Source organism: Hippopotamus amphibius, chromosome 1 (genome assembly GCF_030028045.1).
Source record: "Hippopotamus amphibius kiboko isolate mHipAmp2 chromosome 1, mHipAmp2.hap2, whole genome shotgun sequence".
NCBI lineage: Eukaryota > Metazoa > Chordata > Mammalia > Artiodactyla > Hippopotamidae > Hippopotamus > Hippopotamus amphibius.
The window spans coordinates 112,387,816-112,403,120 of NC_080186.1; the positions used below are offsets into that span (position 1 = coordinate 112,387,816).

General features: G+C 41.6%; 1 protein-coding gene across 2 annotated transcripts in view; it reads right to left on the reverse strand.

Annotated features, from left to right (window-relative positions):
• Positions 1-15,305, reverse strand: part of CHD1L (chromodomain helicase DNA binding protein 1 like) — a 53,029-nt gene that overhangs the window by 10,660 nt on the left and 27,064 nt on the right. For both annotated transcript variants that reach the window (XM_057721514.1, XM_057721522.1), the window contains exons 8-15: positions 15,075-15,230; positions 14,287-14,376; positions 11,729-11,825; positions 9,624-9,697; positions 9,236-9,346; positions 6,177-6,291; positions 5,421-5,574; positions 1,761-1,923 (exon numbers count right to left, since the gene is read on the reverse strand). In XM_057721514.1, coding sequence (XP_057577497.1) covers positions 1,761-1,923; positions 5,421-5,574; positions 6,177-6,291; positions 9,236-9,346; positions 9,624-9,697; positions 11,729-11,825; positions 14,287-14,376; positions 15,075-15,230 — 960 coding nt within the window. The remainder of the gene's footprint in view (positions 1-1,760; positions 1,924-5,420; positions 5,575-6,176; positions 6,292-9,235; positions 9,347-9,623; positions 9,698-11,728; positions 11,826-14,286; positions 14,377-15,074; positions 15,231-15,305) is intronic.

A 15,305-nucleotide genomic window follows, 5' to 3' on the forward strand; every position in this document is an offset into this window, starting at 1 on the left:
CTTGTAGAATCATGCCAGGTGCCAACGTTCCAATCTCCCCAAACATCCTATAAAAACCATACAGAACGACAAGGATAACAAGACCACCCTGAACCCACACCTACTACAAAACTAGGAGTCAGAGAGTACTACAAACTTCAGTTTGCAGGTAGGTAGAAAAGAAAACATCCCAAACCAGCTGAGTGAGCTCTCAAGCCCACACTGGAGTAGAGAGTCTGGCAGAGACGGCACAGAAAAGAGGCAGCAGGGTTCTAGCAACCTCAGACAGATCAAATTCATCCCCCACAAGAAGGTCACACACCAAATGGGAAATTAGTGAGGAAATGTCTGAGATCTGGTAGATCAGAGCAGTGGCTACTAAGGAGTTGAAAAGAAGGGACTAGAAAGCACTTGCAGCTGGCAATTTGGGAAGGCATTGCTTCTGGGGGAAAGAGACAACTTAGAAGGGAGAGACATGCCTTGACAGTTTGGTGGCAAAGGAAAGAAGGAAGCAAGGGATGGAAATTCAGGGTCCTACAGAAACAAAAGAGAATCACAAAACCAGAAGTCATGCCAGCTTACTCTCCACCCAAAAAAAGGAAGCAGCATCAGGTAAAGAAACTGCCCTTCTCTGTAAGAATGGAATAAGGTACTCTTGAATTAAGAAGCCTAGTAAGACTATTAGACCTCTCACCCCAGTCCACAATGAATCTCTGTTGCCACTGGTACAGGAAAATAACATCATTTCAAAATAACCCTAAGACATCAGGGAACATCCTTACAAAGCTACTACGTGAAAAAAACGTTTCAACTCAGAAATTCAAATTCTATAGAAATAGAAATGGACAAAAGACAAATGCTGACCAAATCAGAAAAAAAAAAAAAAAGACAAAAGCATGTCATGACATATATATTGCATCACTAAAAAATTAAAATTAGGGACATCCCTGGTGGCACAGTGGTTAAGAATCCACCTGCCAATGCAGGGGACACAGGTTCAATCCCTGGGTGGGGAAGCTCCCACATGCCGTGGAGCAACAAAGCCCGTGTGCCACAACTACTGAGCCTGCACTCTAGAGCCCACAAGCCACAACTACTGAGCCCGTGTGCCACAACTACTAAAGCCCGTGTGCCAAGAGCTTGTGCTCCACAGCAAGAGAAGCCACGCACACCGCAATGAAGAGTGGCCATCACTCGCCGCAACCAGAGAAAGCCCGTGCACAGCAATAAAGACCCAATGCAGGCAATAAATAATGTTTTTAATTAAAAAAAAATTAATGGTACCTCACCTCATGGAGCACTGTGAAGAATGAATGAAAACACAGGTATAAGGTAAAAGGCACATGACAAGAACACACTGTTAAATGAACACAGGATAAATGCTCAATTGGTGTTAACTATAATTTAAAAAATAAATCATTCTACTATACAGAAAAGGGATCACTATGTGCAGCACCATACTAAGGACAGAAGGATTTATGAATAAACAAAGGAGAAGATCCTTGCAATCAAGGGAGGAAAAAAATGCAAATTAAAATCTTTGATACTATCATAAGCATTAATATCAATTTGGTTCAAAGTTCAGACACAAGGGAATTTCCAATCAGCCTAGGAAGAGTTCTTGAACCAAGTCTTAAACAGTGTGCCCAGGATAAAAATAGGGCTGGGTAGGAAAAGGATGTCTTAGGAGCAGTATCCAGGACTTTCCCTGGGGACGCATCTCAGTCATGTTCTAGCTTGGGGTGGCTGTGCCATTAGCTCTGCTCTCATCCCCCACTTACTTCCTTCCTCTTGCTCTCTGCTTCCTTCTGCTGTAGGCAGGGCATCAGAGATCCACTGGCCATTTTTTGTTTCTCCCAGGACAGACTCCAGGTCTATTTCATCCATGGTGCTCCCCTCAGAGGACAGCAGTTTATCCAAACCAAATTTGAGTATCTCAGTCAACTTGAATAAAGAAAACAAAAAGTCCAGTTGGCCCGCATGAAAACAAACATTGGATATCAGTGATTTGCAAAGTGGCTTAACGACACCAGGCACATTCCCTCCCTGATGGTCATCCTTTCTTCTCTCCCCATGATAGATGACACCAACAGGGCTGTTTTGTTGTTGGATGATGGGTAAGCAGAGAGGTGATAAATAGTCAGAGATGCTGACTTTGACAATCCTCAATAAACAAAAAATTTGAGCCTCCAATTTTCTTTTTTTTTTTGAAGAATCACAGTCATTTTCTGCATTATCTTAGCACTTCTCATGGAGTCTTTTTCACAGGCAGTCCTAAAAGCCCCATGAGAAGTCACAGACCCTGTTAGCTACTCTCCCACCCCTCCCACTGCCAACTTCTTAGAACAAGAAGGCTACACAGGGTACTTAAGTGACTTCTTTCCTTAGGCAATTTTGTGCCTGCCACAGTGCTCTATGGAAACCACCTTCACAAAGACCAGTAACAACTCCTGACCACTAGACCTGAAAGCCATTTCTCAGTTCTAATGTTGCTGGACATGCCTCTGGCAATGCACTACCCTGCTTCTCTTCCCTTCTCTCTAACGTACCCTCAGCCTGTCCCTAGGGCTGTAGGAGCCAAGCAAAAAGTCCAGATCATCTTTCTTGGCTTTAGCTTCCTTCTTTCAACTATGTACTTCCCTTGCTGCTAACTCTGAGACTCTAAACCAAGGTGCACTCACATCTTGGCTCATTTGCATCTTGTCTTTTTAGACTGGGTCAGTTATCTCTAGATAGCTCACCTAAGCATTGAACAAACCTGGATATGTTGATCTTTAACCCTAATATATATAACAAGGCGACTGGCTTTGGCAACTGGCACCAAAAATGGAAATTTATGAAAAACAATTTATGAAAAAGACTGGTCCGTCCTGGGACACTCCTTTCAGGCTACCTTATATTTATGCTTTCACTTGTGATGTGTCTCAGTCATCAAGGGACTACATGTGTCTTTAGAGAAACAATATATTACAGTAATTAAGGGCAAGGGCAAGGGCATGTGCTTGGAGGTTAGAGAGTACTTGGATTGGACTCCTAATGAATGAATGTCCTTGGGCAAATTATTTAAAATAAGAATAAAGAGAGTGCCTACCTCATTCTCTTGTTATTCACATTCACGGAAACAACTGGAAAGAAGCACTGTTTATGGTACTTAGCACACAGTAAGCATTCAATAAACATTCACTACATCTGCATCTGCCTCTCTCTGTTTCTATCATGCTCTTCCTGCAGGATAATGAATCTGCTTCCTTCCTTGAGGACTTCAGGATCCTACACTTCTTAGATTTACTAAGCTACAGTCACGTCTTTTGCTATTGGATTCTTTTTATTTTACAAACAAACACTGCTTTCTTCTGAGATAAGGGCACTGGGTTGTTACCTTTGCTTTCGGCAACCAAACAGATAACTTGTAGAATCTTGTAAGTAAGAGAGAAATCAGACATGAGCGGGGCGAGATTCCGACAGAGCCTCTCTTAAACAGCTAGGAGTCTATGTTCTCACCAGTACTTAGCCTGTGGCACAGAGGCACGGCTACCCGATCACACGGATAGGCCCAGCAGCCTCCATCACAGGGACACCCTGACTGAATCCCCTGAGCCCCTCCCCCACTAGGAGAGAGTTCAAACTTCTCACTGACCACACCTCCTCCTTCCCCAACACCCAGAACGTGGGCGCTCCAAGGCTCTGCCATCCATTCCCTTCACCAGACCCAACGCTGAGCTTGTCACTCTCAAGGTTCTATGGAAAACCCATGCATGGACAACCATATTTAAGAGTCTCTGCAGTCTGCCCCTACCTCTCTCTCAAGCTTTCATCTTAGATTTATAACTGCCTCTTGGATAATGTGGAAACGATACGTACAGCCTGCCCTGCCACCAGCAGGATAAGCATGCACACGCCAGTTGGGAACCAAAGGAAAAACAGAAAAAAGAAAAACACAAAACAAAACAAAAACACACTTTGCACCTTGAGATAAACAAAAATCAAACTAGTAAACACACAAAACCCAGGATTACTTTCTAGTTCTAGTCCCAAAATAAATGAAACCTTGGGCCTTTCCTGTAAGTTACTGACTCCCTAACAAAACCAATGTGAGCCCTGTCTTTTGCAAAGCTGATATGTAAAGATATTCACTGGTCTTTGTGGATACGATAACCATGTGAGAAAATTTTTTTTAACCAGACTAACCATAAACTTGGTATTTCTGCTTATAATAGTGTATAATTATTTTTCCTTTTGAATACTTACATTGGGTTGGCCAGAAAGTTCGTCTGGGGTTTTTCAAGTAGATGTTACAGAAAAACCCGAAGGAACTCTTCGGCTAACCCAATATTTTGTTTGATAAACTAGTCCCTTTAAAGCCTGCTCTCTCTTACAAACTTCTGCAAATGAAATTCTTGTCTCTGAGTTTTCCTCTAACGTTAGTTTTGTTTATATTTTCTTTTTTACTGCAAACTCTGTGGACTAAAGCCTAAATTATCTTCCCCTTCCTAAAACTCTGCCTACCTTCTACCTTCCCAATTTCTATCCGCCTCATTAACCAGGCTTAAGACCTTACAGACATCTTTGAGTTTTCCATCTCCCTAGCTACCCACCTCTAAGCAGCTGACTCCTGTCATTTCTTCTCTTATAATGTTGCTCACGCCAGACCTTCCCACTGCTGCTGCCCCGTCAGAGGTCTATTACTCACTTCATGCCTGGATCTTTTCAGTATCCTAGGAGTTGGTCTCTCTGCTTCCAGCCCCTCATCCCTGGATCAAAATGGGAGAACCTGGGATATACCATAATATGGGTTCTAATTTTAACCCAAGGGCTGCTATAGAATACCTCCAAGCCCTCTTCCGGAAGAGAGCTTTCTCTAAAGTCTTCCAAGCCAGCATCTGCTTCCTATCTGGTGTTCCCTTCTTCAAGCAATTAACTCTAGTTCTTTCATGTATTTTTCCTATGGCATAATTTTCAGTTCCTGATCTTGTCCACCCTCCTCCGCGTATGAAGAAGGTGATGTAAAGCACTGATCTAAGGGTCTGGGATTAAGATGGAGGTATGAGATTAACCATTATTTATTATGCTAAGTCCTTTATTTTACCTAATTCTCTTAACAGCTCCCTCAGGTAACTTTGTGGTATCCTCATTTTTAGAAAAGCGAAGGTTAAGCGATCTGCTCAAAGCCACACAGCCAATAAGGGACGAGGCTTGGATGTGAATCAAAGTCAGAGGGATCCAAAGCCCATCCTTATTCTGTATTCTGCTGCCTTCATGTACCATATTCATTTTAGCTCCCACAGCAGCTTGCATGCAGTAGATACCATGGCAGGTAGGAATCTGGCCAGAGAACAAATGTGTAGTTGGGGAGAGTGGGTGGTTAGTTCATTTGCTTTCTCATCATGGGAGCAATGACTGAAACCATGACATATTCTACAGTGAAGAACAACACGTTTTACCTGGAGGTCAGCATCCGCAGCAGGATTCTGGGCTCCCAGAGTAAAATGGCCCCCTTCTATGATCGTGTTGGTGAGCTGCAGCTTGGAAGCTGCTTTCCTGCAGACTATTTCTTCCACAGTGTCTCGGCCAATCAGCCGAATAACTTTAACAGACCTGTACAGAAGTCAAAGGAGAGTAATGTGCTAACAACATAAGAGTCTGCAAAAAAGGGCACAAGCATGCAAGGTCAACAGACCCAAAAGGAAACAAACCCAAAATGCCATGTTCAGGGTACAACTACAGGGAGACTGTCGTATGTGAAGCTGAGCATTTGTTAGGGAGATCTGGCCTCTCATTCTCGTTGAACCTTTCCAAGAGTCAAGGGAGGGATGATGAGGTGGCCATTACTGGGATTCCTTATCTGTGGCGGAGGAAAACCTTTGGTAGATCTACGTCATCCTCAGGCCAAAGGGTAAGACTTATCTTTTTGGCTACACTCCATAAACTCGTAACTTCATTTTTTAACTGAATTAGACCTTAACTCAGGAAGGAAAGGTTCCTTCTAGTCCTTTCACAATTTGACTTTGCTATTTTTAGCAAAGCAAGTGCCCATCCCAGTACTTCTCTGGAGTCAGCAACAGACCTGAGCTAAAACCTAGCAGTCTCTCACCCTCCAGTCTAGGACTGTCACCGGCCCACATTCTTCCTCTTCCTCCCCAACCCAGAACTGCTAAGGAGCCAAGGAAGTGGAGCAGTGCTATGCTCAAATCTCTCACTTGTTCTGGCCAATTCGGTGAGCCCTGGCAGCTGCTTGCAAGTCATTCTGAGGATTGAAATCACTGTCAACAAAAATAACGGTATCTGCCGCCGTTAAGTTCATGCCAACTCCACCTGAAAACAATGCGAAGAAGAATGTCATCAGCAGCACACAGGCTAGGGACCAGAAAATAAAGACACAAGGCTACAGTGGTCAGATAAACTGAGAGCAGCCAAAACAACTGACTTCATCCTTCAAACTGACACCCCCACCCCCAACTCCAGACAGCCTTGTAGTGATTAAAAATGCTACCTGGGCTCATATTGCCTGACTTGGGAAAGTTTAACTACTGAAAGTAACAGAATGAGAGGAGCAGGGGAATGAGAGGAGCGGGGTTAAGTAGCAAAAGTGGGTACTTAAGTAAGTGCCCTGAAGCCATTTTAACTCTTCTGTTTAAAAATCTTCACTGAGGGCTTCCTAGGTGGCACAGTGGTTGAGAATCCGCCCGCCAATGCAGGGAACACGGGTTCGATCCCTGCTCCAGGAAGATCCCACATGCTGCGGAGCAACTAGGCCCGTGGGCCACAACCACTGACCCTGTGCTCTTAAAAAAAAAAAAAAAAATCTTCGTTGAATTTTGTTTAGAATAGTCTCTGGGAAAGACCACATGCTCTTTCAGAAGCAATTTTAAATATGAGTGAGGTCTGCTGTGGGCACTGTTAAGAGAAAAGCTCTTAACATCCACTGCAAGTTACAACTGGGCAGCAAGACCCCTGATACAAGTTAATGAGATGAGGGGATGCCATTTATCACACTTCCAAGTGGCGAGGGGATGCTACCTCCCTCTGACTAGAGAAAACTTTAGTAAGTCTCTTCTGTACTTGTTTCCATATTAATCAAAGAGAAGGTAACAAAACCAACCAAAGGACAAGGACACTCCCTCGGACAACTTTCTCATCTTTCTTCAGGACTGTAGGAAACGGGCTGAGAAGGCTCCTTGGACTATAGGAATTAAGAGAACCATGATGGCAAATTACAGCCTTCTCTCTGATTAATACAGAAACAAGTACAAAACGGACTCCCTATTGCCAGGGTCGTTACAGCTCGTTGATGAAACAAGCAAGCGTGAAATAGCTTGTTCCAAGAGCCAGAATTAAGGACTAACTTTTGAGATGGGCTACTGCCTCTAAGCTGGATCTCAAGACAAGCCAGGCAAGAGCATTCTAATTAAAGCCTTCATATAAAATTAAAGTTGGAATGAAGAGATAATAAAGACTGATTACTGAGAGATGCTAAATTATACCTAATAACAATGATAGCTACCCTGGTGCTGTGCTTTACTCCTTGCCAGGCACTCTTCTAATAAGCACTTTACATATATTAACTCCTTTAATTCTCACAACAAACCTATGAGCACTTATTGTTATTATGATAATTTTATAGATGTTGAAATGGAAGCACAGAGAGGTTAAGGGATTTATCGGAAGTTGCACAGCTAGAAAGAGCCAGGTTTACTCCCACGTGGTCTGGCTCCAGAGCCTATGCTTTTTACCCACCATTCCATAATACCTTCCAGGTACTTCTTTCATGAAAGTGTGCTCCATAAAAATTTTCTTCTTCTTCTTGGGTTAATTTGTCTAAGTTCAGCTCTTCTTCATTAAGGGGTGATATTTTATAAATAAACTGTAGCCAGACTTGTTTGGGACGTATTCATGAGCTATCACTGCCATCTGGTGGCAATATGACTCAATCAGAAATATGTGAAAGTTGGAGGGAAACTGCTGAATAAATGATAATGATGCAATTCTACAGCTAAAACGTGAACAAGCAGGACACTCAGAGTTTGGAAAAGGCTCATGTCTGGGACTGCTTTGGCTTCTAAAAGATCACTATGTTTCAACTAATTCTGAGTACCCCAAGGAGATGAGGTGAAAAGCAGAGATCTCTTTCTTCCTAATTTTAGACGTTTCAAACAATGCTACTCTCTGAATACGAAGATGATGAAATCAGTAAAGCATAAATAGGGCTGTTTTCCCAGCGCTGATGATGTCTGCCCTGATCCTTTCCGTCTCTCCTAAGTCTACCCCTAACTGATGACTGAGGTGCAGGGTGCAGTCCCTGATCCTGGAAGCGAGTGGGGCCGAGTGAATCTGACTACATCGTTGTAATACAGAGATGAGACATACACAGGTGAAACAATCTCCTTATGGTCAAGGATTATATCTAATACTTCTTTTTTATACCTTATAGTATGAGGCACTTAATAACTGCCTACTAAATAAGACTGAACTCTCTTTTCATAAAGATACTGATCTCTCTGCGTAACAGAGGACACATATCCCTTCAGAGGTCCTACATCTGTTCCATCAAGATTTAGGTCTACAAAAAATAAAATAGTGAAACAAGATTCTATGAGTTTAAAACTAACTTAAGGTCTGCTTGTTCCATGACATGGGAATAATTTCCTCTCCAAGAGCTGAGGTCATATTATTTAAGAAAATGAAAACATTCTGTAACTGGTGAAACACTATAAATGTCATATATAATATTTATACCTTAAGTCATATATAGACAACATTATAAATAATTCTGAAAAGCTGGCAATTTCATTATAATCACATTTTTTAAACTAGATTTTCATTAAGCTTTTACAACACTATTCCAGAGCTACTTGTGGGAAGGACAACTAGTGGACAGGTTGCTATCTCATTTCATGGCTGGGAAGGAGAGCTGTCTCTACTGAACGTGACTAAAACTTTGCAGAAAATCATTGAAATCTTTAAGGACGATCCCAGGTTAATGGTCAGAGCAGATCAGAATTGTTTTCCAACAACCCCAGGTTTTAGCCTTACTTCTTTGACAAGATGAAAGCTTAGATCGGTTAGATAGAAAAGAGCACTGCACTAGAAGTCAGCACTTTGATAAACTTATGTCACCTACCTCTATTCCCTTTTTTTACATTCCTCAGTAATAACCTCACCTTTCAGAGAATTATGGAAAAATATAGTAATGGTTCAGATGTAAATGCACTATGTCACCCCTTATTTGTCTGCTTTTGTCAATGTCTATGTGGCCTACCTGCCCTGGTACTCAGGAGAAAAATAAAGATGGGCTGCTGTCCAAAGTTCTTAATGGCCAGGTGTCTCTCTTCTCCTCTCACAGAACCATCCACACGCTCGTAGCTGTAACCTTCACACAGAGGGAGAAAACAGAAATATTAACCATTTTCAAGTATTCTCTGTGGAATAAAATACGGTCAGCTCAAAACTAAATGCTAATTTGTCCCTTCTCATATACAGGCACACTGCCCCCTCCCCCCACCACTGTAAGCAGTCTTCCTTTGGCTTGGAATAATGTTCTTACACTCCTTTCCTCTAACAGCCCCACACCCCAGGTAACTCTTCATGGGCCTATCTACACTGTTAAGCCAAAAGTCTTGGGCAATGTAGTGGTCAAGGGATGTTACCTCTATAATCCATGTAGTCTTGGAGAATATCCAACATCTGGGTCATTTGGGAGAAAAGTAAAACTCGATGGCCTCTGGCAAGAAAAAAAAAAGAAAAACTGCCAACTCTGACAGTATTTATGGTGGGTTTCCCTCAGGTGAAACTTACCAAAGAATGCAAGTTTATTAAGAAATGAAATACTGAAGCAGAAATATAAAGATCATAATCATTTACAAAGACTTCTTCAGTAATGTGAAATGCTTTTATATAAGGGTATAACAGCACACGCAGCCGTATCCTTACAGCAGTTCTCAAATTAGAGTGGGGATATTCCCAGGAGCGTGCGTCAATGCACCAGAGGGTGTAGGAAACTCTGGATAACCAAGGTGCCTCTTTCTAGGATGTCAATTACTAAATGGAAAGAAACACATATTTTTGTTTTAACAGTGAAATAAAAAAGATATGTGAAGGAAAAAAATACAAAATTCAAACATACAAAAATACAGAACAAAAACTGATGACCCTAAAGAGCTTGCGGTTGGCAATCTACAGCTATTCCCTAGTTGGGGGTGAAAGTCTCTATCCTTTTGAAGTATAGCATTACTGGTTGAAAATTTTGAGAAGCATCACTTTAGAGAAGCAAGGAGCAGGTGGTGTCTCACATCCCATATAATACATGAGAAAACTTATGCAGGGAGAGGAGAGAGGAAAAGAGGAGGTAAAATGGATTAAGTCAAGAACAAATCCAAGGGAACTCCCTGGTAGTCCAGTAGTTAGGAATCCATGCTTTCACTACCGAGGGCCCAGGTTCAATCCCTGGTTGGGAAACTAAGATCCCACAGGCTGTGAGGTGCAGCTAAAACAAACAAAAAACAAAGTCAAGCCTAGAGCCTTATGCTATCAGCCATTATTTTCAGTTTGCGTAAACAAAAAAGTACAGCACTGGGCTTCCTAGGTGGTACAGTGGTTAAGAATTTGCTTGCCAATGCAAAGGACATGGGTTCGTATCCCTGCTCCAGGAAGATCCCACATGCCCCAGAGTATGGGCCAAAAAAAAAAAAAAAAAAAAAAAGAAGTACAGCACTATCAAAACAACATTCTCATTAGGAAAACTAATTTAATCTGATTTTGCAATGGGTGTAGACAAACAATTATGAAAAACTCCTTCAAGACTCTATCCCCAAATTGGTAGAAAAGGCATTGATCTTAAAATTGAGGACCTCAGTTCTAATCCCATCGCTGTCATTTGCTGGCTGTGGTGGCCTTAGACAAGCCACACAACCTCTCTGGGCCTGTTTCATCACCTGCGAAATGAAAAGGTTGGAAAGAAGGTGTTTATGGGTCCTTCTCCAAAACTAAGACACTTAGAGGAGATATATCATGGCCAATAAAATATAGTAAGACATGCAATTATTTGATTTGCACATTCCTAATATTGGACAGTTTTGCCAAATCTGAGGTTTTAGGTTGGTTCAGGCCTTCTTGGGTCAGTTGTCCCTAAGGGACAACTTTGAAATCTAGGATTGGGAAACTAAGAATTTTTCTAGGGATCAGGAGGATCAGATACAGGCTGGACACCAGGCCACTCAACACTTAGCTAAACCTTTTAGAGGCTCCAGAAGTGACTCGATCTTCTGATGCCCAATTCATGTCTCAGGAAAAGCGTCCCCAAGTTCTCCTTGAGTTCAAACCAAGTCCCACAAGTTAACAAAAGTGAATATTTACTAAGCACTTATTATGTGCCAATTCAATGCAAGGTACCTGCAGGCAATTAAAAAAGAAAATGCTTGATGTTATTTCTGTCCTTGTGGAACTAAACAATATAGCTGGAGTGATATGGTTAATATACAGCAATTAACCAGACAACAGATTAAGGCAGTGTACTGCCAAGCACCGGATTAGGGTCCTAAGTGCTGCAGGAATTCAGGAAAGGAAAGGATGATTATGGAGGGGATAGAGTGAGGAATGGAATGGGGTAGGAGGTATAGCTGCAGAGAAGATGGAACCTGAATCAGGGTCTTGAAAAAAGAAGAACTGGGATTAGCCTCAAGAATCAGTGAGTTGCTCATCATTCTGGTTTTAAGAGTCACCAGCTTGGAGCAGAAAATATGAACCTACCACCTACTTGGAATACAGGAATGCTAGCAGCTTATCCAACAGGTGAAGTTTCCCACTGGCCTCAATCAGGTGGTCTCCAATTTCAAAAGGCTCTGGTTCCACACCTGGAAAAGAAAGAACCCACTCCCAGTAAATGTGTCCCCAGTCAAGGCAGACTCTGAACAGAGAAGCTGATGGCCAAGGCTACAGAGAAGTCAAGCTCCTTCTAACTGATAAAGGACCCAAGTCTCATATCTCTTTAAGGCATTTCATAATCATTTGTTTGCATGATGATCTCAGTGATCCCTAACATCAGTCACACAGCCTGGCACACCCAATACGCCTAAGAAATGTTTACCCAAGGAAAAAACCCACTTTAGGAAACTGAGGCACGGGGAGATGCTAAAGACCAAAGAGACCCAAAACTGAAATCTTCAGGCTCTCACTCTAGCAAACAAATCAAAAAATAGGCTTAGCTGTATAAATGAGTCATTCTCAAAGTGGGGTAACAGAATAACCTGGAGCGCTTCTTTCAAAATCTACTTGTTCCCAATGCCCCCCTTCTTAAAAAAAAAAAAAAAAAAAAAAAAAAAGGCTCTAATATGCACCTAATTAAGATTCGGTGACATTTTAAAACAATTCATACTGCTACTTGGCAAGGACTTCCTTAAAATGACTGAAGCAAAACCTCCACATTGATTGTATCAATACCAGAGCCCTCACAGCCACAAAAGGCCTGGAATTGTCCCAGAGGCTACCAATCAGAGTGAATTGAAAAAAAACAAAAACCAATTTGAATGAAAATGAAAACACTACATATCAAAATGTGTAGAATGCAGCTAAAGTAGCACTTACAGGGAAATTTACAAAGATCCATAAGATGAAAGGGAAGCCGCAAAGGAGGCTAAGAAGGAACAGATATAAGGCAGGTGGAAAAGCAAGAGCAAGTACTGTCCCAGAAGCCAAAGGAAAAAAGTGTCTCAAGAAGTGACCAACTGTGTCAAAGGTTTTGAGAGGTGAATTAAAATGGGAGGACTTCCCTGGCGGCACAGCGGTTAAAAATCCACCTGCCAATGCAGGGGACATGGGCTTGATCCCTGGTCAGGGGAGATCTCACATGCCACGGAGCAACTAAGCCTGTGCACCACAACTACTGAGCCCGTGTGCCGCAATTACTGAAGCCCACGTGCCCCAACTACTGAAGCCCATGTGCCCCAACTACTGAAGCCTGCATGCCTAGAGCCCATGCTCTGCAATGAGAAGCCACCACAATGAGAAGCTTGCGTGCCGCAATGAAGAGTAGTCCCCATTCTCCACAACTAGAGAAAGCAATGAAGCCTGCGTGCAGCAATGAAGACCCAACACAGCCAAAAATAAATAAATAAATATTTAAAATAAATAAATATAATAAAATGGGAACTAACAATCGCTGATTGAGCCACACACAGACCACTAATGAACTAGGAATGGTACCAATAAAAGGCTCAATGAGTGGGTTCAAGACCAAGGGACATCTAATCATGAAGAAATAATCAGATAAGTTCAGATTATGAGACACCCCATAAAACAACCAGCCTTGAGTTTTCAAAACTATCAATTTCATGAAAGACCAAAAAAAAAAAAAAAAAAAAGGCTGAGTAACATTTCTAGATTATAGGAGAATAAAGAGACATGACAAATGCAATGCAGGATCTATGACTGGATCTTGAATTTAAAAAGAAAAAAGACGGACATGAGGCAGATTTGCAGGAGAGAAGCATACACATTATTTCCCATAATATGGGACACAGGGAGCTCTCCTAAGGAAAAGTGGCAAAGTTTAAATGCTTTTCTTTTGTGTTGAGCAAAGAGAGGCAACTGTGGAAAAAGAACTACACTATGTGGGGAGGGTAAGGAGAATGAGAACTATGTTTAACAAGGTCTATTTGTACCGAATTCTCTCACTCTCCAATTTCTGCCCTTGAGGATAACCATGTCACTCCCTTTCCAGCACAGGGAGGAGGTCTTCATGGTGGGAGGGGATGGGGGGGTTGATATGTTATCCTTTCTGCACCTGCTGTTTTGGGGGTTGGATTATTTGTTTCATTTTTACCGCTGTTTCTTTTTTAAGTGTCCATAGCTCAAAACAATAAAAAAATGTAAATCAGATGTCACTCCCTTGATTAAAATTCTCCTGCGATTTCCCTTTGTATCTAAAATAAACATAGGGCTTCCTAGGTGGCGCAGTGGTTAAGAGTCCGCCTGCCAATGCAGAGGTCACAGGTTTGATCCTAGCTCCAGGAAGATCCCACATGCTGCGGAGCAACTAAGCCCATGTGCCAAAAAAAAAAAAAAAAAAAATTAAAATAAACATAAAATTACTTTTAAAAAAGAAAAGAAAAAAAAAAAAAAAAACAAAGTCCCAAGGGATGTTTAGGAGACAACTGAAGAAATCTGAATATGAACAATACATTAGGTAACATTAACAAGGGAAAATGGGGAAAAATAGACGGTAAACATAGGCAAATCTTTTGAAGAATTTTTCTATGAGGTTGGCCACAGAAGTGATCACAAAAAGAAATGTGAGAAAAAAGGGCATTGCCTCACCATCAAACAAATATGGGTGATCCACACACTTTCGAAGCTGGGACAATACATTCTGAAGTTTAACCTTCGCCATCTCATTTTCAAACGCATCTGAAATTTAAAAAAGAGAGAGATGGACAACTGAACAACAACAGAAAAAACTCTAAGTTTCCATATGTAACCTCACTCACTTCAATAATATATCTTTCAAATCTATATTAAGCTCCCAAATTTCACTGAATTGCATTAAGATTTAATAGCACATCGATAGGAAGTTTTCTCAACCATCACCTTGTTTTAAGAAGGAAGCAGAACTATAACACAAACTCAGGAGTACTTTGTTACTCCTTTGCAGAATTGTAAATTTCCTTCTTTAACTGCTCTTATGGAGCCAAGGAACAAAAAAATGCAAAGTGAGAGATCAGTCTACTCCTTTCTCTCCCTTCCCAGTCCCAACTCCTCCCAGATAGTATGATTTAACAAAAACGTTTCACAATGTGTTAAATATATGACAGGGCAGGAAAATGAAAGGTATGACTGGGACACCTAGAAGTGTCTGCTTAACTAACGGCAATAAGGAAAACAAGGAGTGGGGAGGAGGAGGAAATTTCACAAATGCAACTATCAGTAAAGTCTGAGTTGTATTAAAGATACTCTGCCAGTTTCACTGCAGCTGACCTGAATATTATTCAGAATACAAAATTTCATCCCATGTTCTTGCTATACAAAGTGAGTGTGATTATAAAATATTTCCTTGCATGAAACCACATCCTCATGTAGTTTCTAATGGACAAGTACCCTCCAATTACCTAGGTCTTTCATCAAAATAGCCTTGTAGTATTTTTTCTGCAGTGCTGACATGCCGTGGTATATCACTACTTCCGTCTTCTTGGGAAGCTCTGTGGCTACCTCAGCTTTCACTCGCCTCAGCAGAAATGGCTGCAAGAGCTTGTATAGTTCACTTGCTGTAGGAGGAAAAACATACACACACACAAGTGGTGTGGGACAAAAGCAAGACCAAGGAAATGAACTACTAGAGA